A 3,938-nucleotide genomic window follows, 5' to 3' on the forward strand; every position below is an offset into this window, starting at 1 on the left:
GTGGTACCTATACATGCAGGGCTCCCTATAACACAGTCGTGGTACCTATACATGCAGGGCTCCCTATAACACAGTAGTGGTACCTTTACATACAGGGCTCCCTATAACACAATAGTGGTACCTATACATGCAGGGCTCCCTAAAACACAGTCGTGGTACGCATACATACAGAGCTCCCTATAACACAGTAGTGGTACCTATACATACAGGGCTCCCTATCGATTTGGAATTCGGCACAGCTCTCCAGAATCGGAAAGAAAGACTAAGTGTTCCCAAGTACAGCCATAAAGAGGCTATGTTGCAGTGGACAAAACAAACAAGCCTCGAGGAGACTAATAAGCAGTGGACAAAACAAACCAGCCTTGAGGAGGCTAAGAAGCAGTGGACGAAGAAAACAAGCGCCCACACCATGTCGGATCTACTTATCGAGCCTACGGAGATCGGAAGGGTATGTGTGGCGTGCAGAAGCTGCGCGTATGATGTGTGTGGGGTGCTCACTATACTGCACAGCAGCACACCCACAAACACATAGGTACAGACGCGTATACAGGTTACTCTATCATGTATATTTTCCCATTTACCTGATTTGGTTTTAGGGTTTTAGGGTTTCCTTTCTCACCACTCGTATTCTCACAGTCAGTATGTTTCATTCTCTCTCTCCTCCCAACACACCTCGTAACACCGCAGGGCACCCCCAACCGCAACCTGCCGTGGCACGTGCCACCATGCACAGACTTTCCGGAACGGCCCAACCTCAAACCATCGGCACTCCGACCCAACCAGTAGGTGAAGAGTGTACCCAATGATCATCGCACTATACAGCGCATAAGCACGTCCTCTATCGAAACTTAGATCCAGCTGAGTCGTGAATCTACCTGTCAGCGCTTTCCAGATACCTCGCTTAGTGGGTTTAAAGAAGGGCTGTCTCACATGTTTATATGGCATACAACTCGGAATGGGCTCATACTTACACATCAGTAAAACATCATACATACCAATACTTATACATCAGTATAACATCATACATACCACTGTCCGCGCAGATACGGTTTAGAAAATTTTATCAGCGAACCAATGGTACATTTCGAAATTTTAATTTAAACCCACTGAATCGAGGGCTTGCGCACATACAGGAAGTCAACGCACAGTCTGTACATCATAAAGGCCCTCAACGAGCTAGGCGTGTACTATCGGTTGGATGCCGGATCACTTCTGGGCAGCTACAGACACGGAGGGTTCATCCCTGCCGACAAGGACTTAGACATTGTACTACCCGTGCGACGCAATCTGCATCTCGTCGGTGCGGACCACTATTGCCAAGGTATATTTGAATGCCGGTTGTAGTATGGGAAGAATGTATGTATGATCAAGGTATTTGAATAGACTGTCCGAAAGCTTTAAATGATCGTATAGTTGGAGGTGCGCGTGTCGTAGACAGTACCTATAGGTTATGTGATACGTGTATATGAGACGACGTACATAATACATATAGTATACGTGGCATGTGTTGTATGCTAACGTAGCTATCTATGCAGAAAGCAGAATTAATCTGAATTGATCTTTTTCGGTACAATCGCTGTGGTCTCATGTGGTACAGGCTGTTGGTTGTGTCACAGGCTGTGTGTTGAATGGCGTAATGGGTGTAGTCTCATGTGGTATAGGCTGTTGGTTGTTGGTAGTGTCACAGGTGGTGTGTTGAATGGTGTAATGAGTGTCGTGTCATGTGGTATAAGCTGTTGGTTGTTGGTTGTCTCACATGTGGTATGTTGAATGGGGGTGTGTTGAATGGTGTAATAGGTGTAGTCACATTTGATATAGGCTGTTGGCTGTTGGTTGTGTCACAGGTGGTGTATTGAATGGGGGTGTGTTGAATGGTGTAATGGGTGTAGCATATGATATAGGCTGTTGTTTGTTTGTTTTGTCACAGGTGGTGTAATGAACGGTGTAATGGGTGTAGTATCATGTGATATTGACTGTTTGTTGTTGGTAGTGTCACAGGTGGTGTGTTGAATGATGTAATGAGTGTAGTCTCATGTGGTATAGGGTGTTGGTTGTTATTAGTGTCACAGGTGGTGTATTGAATGGTGTGTTGAATGGTGTAATGAGTGTAATCTCATGTGATATAGGCTTTTGGTTGTTGGTTGTGTCACAGACGGTGTGTTGAATGGTGGAATGGGTGTAGTCTCATGTGGTATAGGCTGTTTGTTGTTGGTAGTGTCACTGGTGGTGTGTTGAATGGTGTAGTGAGTGTAGTCTCATGTGGTATAGGCCGTTGGTTGTTGGTTGTGTCACAGGTGGTGTGTTGAATGGTGTATTGGGTGTAGTCTCTTGTGGTATAGGCTGTTGGTTGTTGGTTGTGTCACAGACGGTGTGTTGAATGGTGGAATTGGTGTAGTCTCATGTGGTATAGGCTGTTTGTTGTTGGTAGTGTCACAGGTGGTGTGTTGAATGGTGTAGTGAGTGTAGTCTCATGTGGTATAGGCTGTTGTTTGTTGGTTGTGTCACAGGTGGTGTGTGGAAGGGGGGTGTGTTGAATAGTGTAGTGAGTGTAGTCGCATGTGGTATAGGCCGTTGGTAGTGTCACAGGTGATTATTCTCTGCTCGGTGGTGAGTGATACATACAAAGTAAACTACAAGGTAAAGTAAAGTACAAGGTAAAGTAAGTTACAAGGTAAAGTAAAGTACAAGGTAAAGTAAAGTACAAGGTAAAGTAAATTACAAGGTAAAGTAAACTACAAGGTAAAGTAAATTACAAGGTAAAGTAAAGTACAAGGTAAAGTAAAGTACAAGGTAAAGTAAATTACAAGGTAAAGTAAATTACAAGATAAAGTAAACTACAAGGTAAAGTAAAGTTCATTGTATAGTAAACTACAAGGAGCACGAAGGGTGGCTCAATACACGTGCGTGTCAGAGAATGTTCCGATTGGATAATGAAGTAACCTGCGTGTTGTGTGTACACTTCATGTTGCGAGTACCGTCATCGGTACAGGCATCTGTTCGATAGAGGAGAATACTTTAGACCTGCTGATATAGTAGAATATCTTATTTGTATATATATATATATAGTAGAATAGCTATTTTATATTTATATATATATATATATATATACATATATATAAATAACTATACCAATTGATCATAGTATAGTCATATGGCCTTTGAGTCTGTGCAAAGTTGTATGCACCCATTTGTTTGGCCCGAACGCATGCGGAGAAGAAGATGGTAGTAATACAATTAAGGAGTACATAAGCTTTTAGAAAATAAATACGGACAACATAAGCGTATTAAATAATAGATATGGACAAGATAAGCATGTTAAATAACAAATACGGGCAAGATAAGCGTAAAAAATAACAAATAATGACAACACAAGCGTATTAAATAACAAATAAGGACAACATAAGCGTATTAAATATCAAATAAGGACAACATAAGCATGTTAAATAACAAATACGGACAAGATAAGCGTATTAAATAACAAACAAGGACAACATAAGCGAATTAAATAACAAACAAGGACAACATAAACGTATTAAATTACAAATAAGGACAACATAAGCGTATTAAATAACAAATAAGGACAACATAAGCGTATTAAATAGCAAATAAGGACAACATAAACGTATTAAATAACAAACAAGGACAACATAATCGTATTTAATATCGAATAAGGACAACATAAGCGTATTAAATAGCAAACAAGGACAACATGAGCGTATTAAATAACAAATAAGGATAACATAAGCGAATTTAATAACAAATAAGGATAACATAAGCGTATTAAATACTGAATAAGAACAGCATAAGCGTATTAAATAAAAATTGAGGTCAACATATAAAGCGTTTTTCGTCGCGATTCAACGGTAACGGTAAAGTTGGTCGCTATAATCGACAACGCTCGAACTAAAAGTGCCATACCACTTTTACTACACCCCTGC

At 40.7% G+C, this 3,938-nt stretch overlaps 1 protein-coding gene across 1 annotated transcript; it reads left to right on the forward strand.

Annotated features, from left to right (window-relative positions):
• Window positions 1-127: 127 nt before the first annotated feature.
• On the forward strand, window positions 128-1,344 carry SARC_00145 (hypothetical protein; the record flags this gene model as incomplete). Its single annotated transcript, XM_014306200.1, has 3 exons — window positions 128-448; window positions 688-782; window positions 1,134-1,344. 3 exons carry the CDS (start codon window positions 128-130, stop codon window positions 1,342-1,344), a joined length of 627 nt encoding a protein of 208 aa, XP_014161675.1.
• Between the last annotated feature and the right edge of the window lie 2,594 nt (window positions 1,345-3,938).

Source organism: Sphaeroforma arctica, assembly GCF_001186125.1.
Source record: "Sphaeroforma arctica JP610 unplaced genomic scaffold supercont1.3, whole genome shotgun sequence".
Taxonomy (NCBI): domain Eukaryota; class Ichthyosporea; order Ichthyophonida; genus Sphaeroforma; species Sphaeroforma arctica.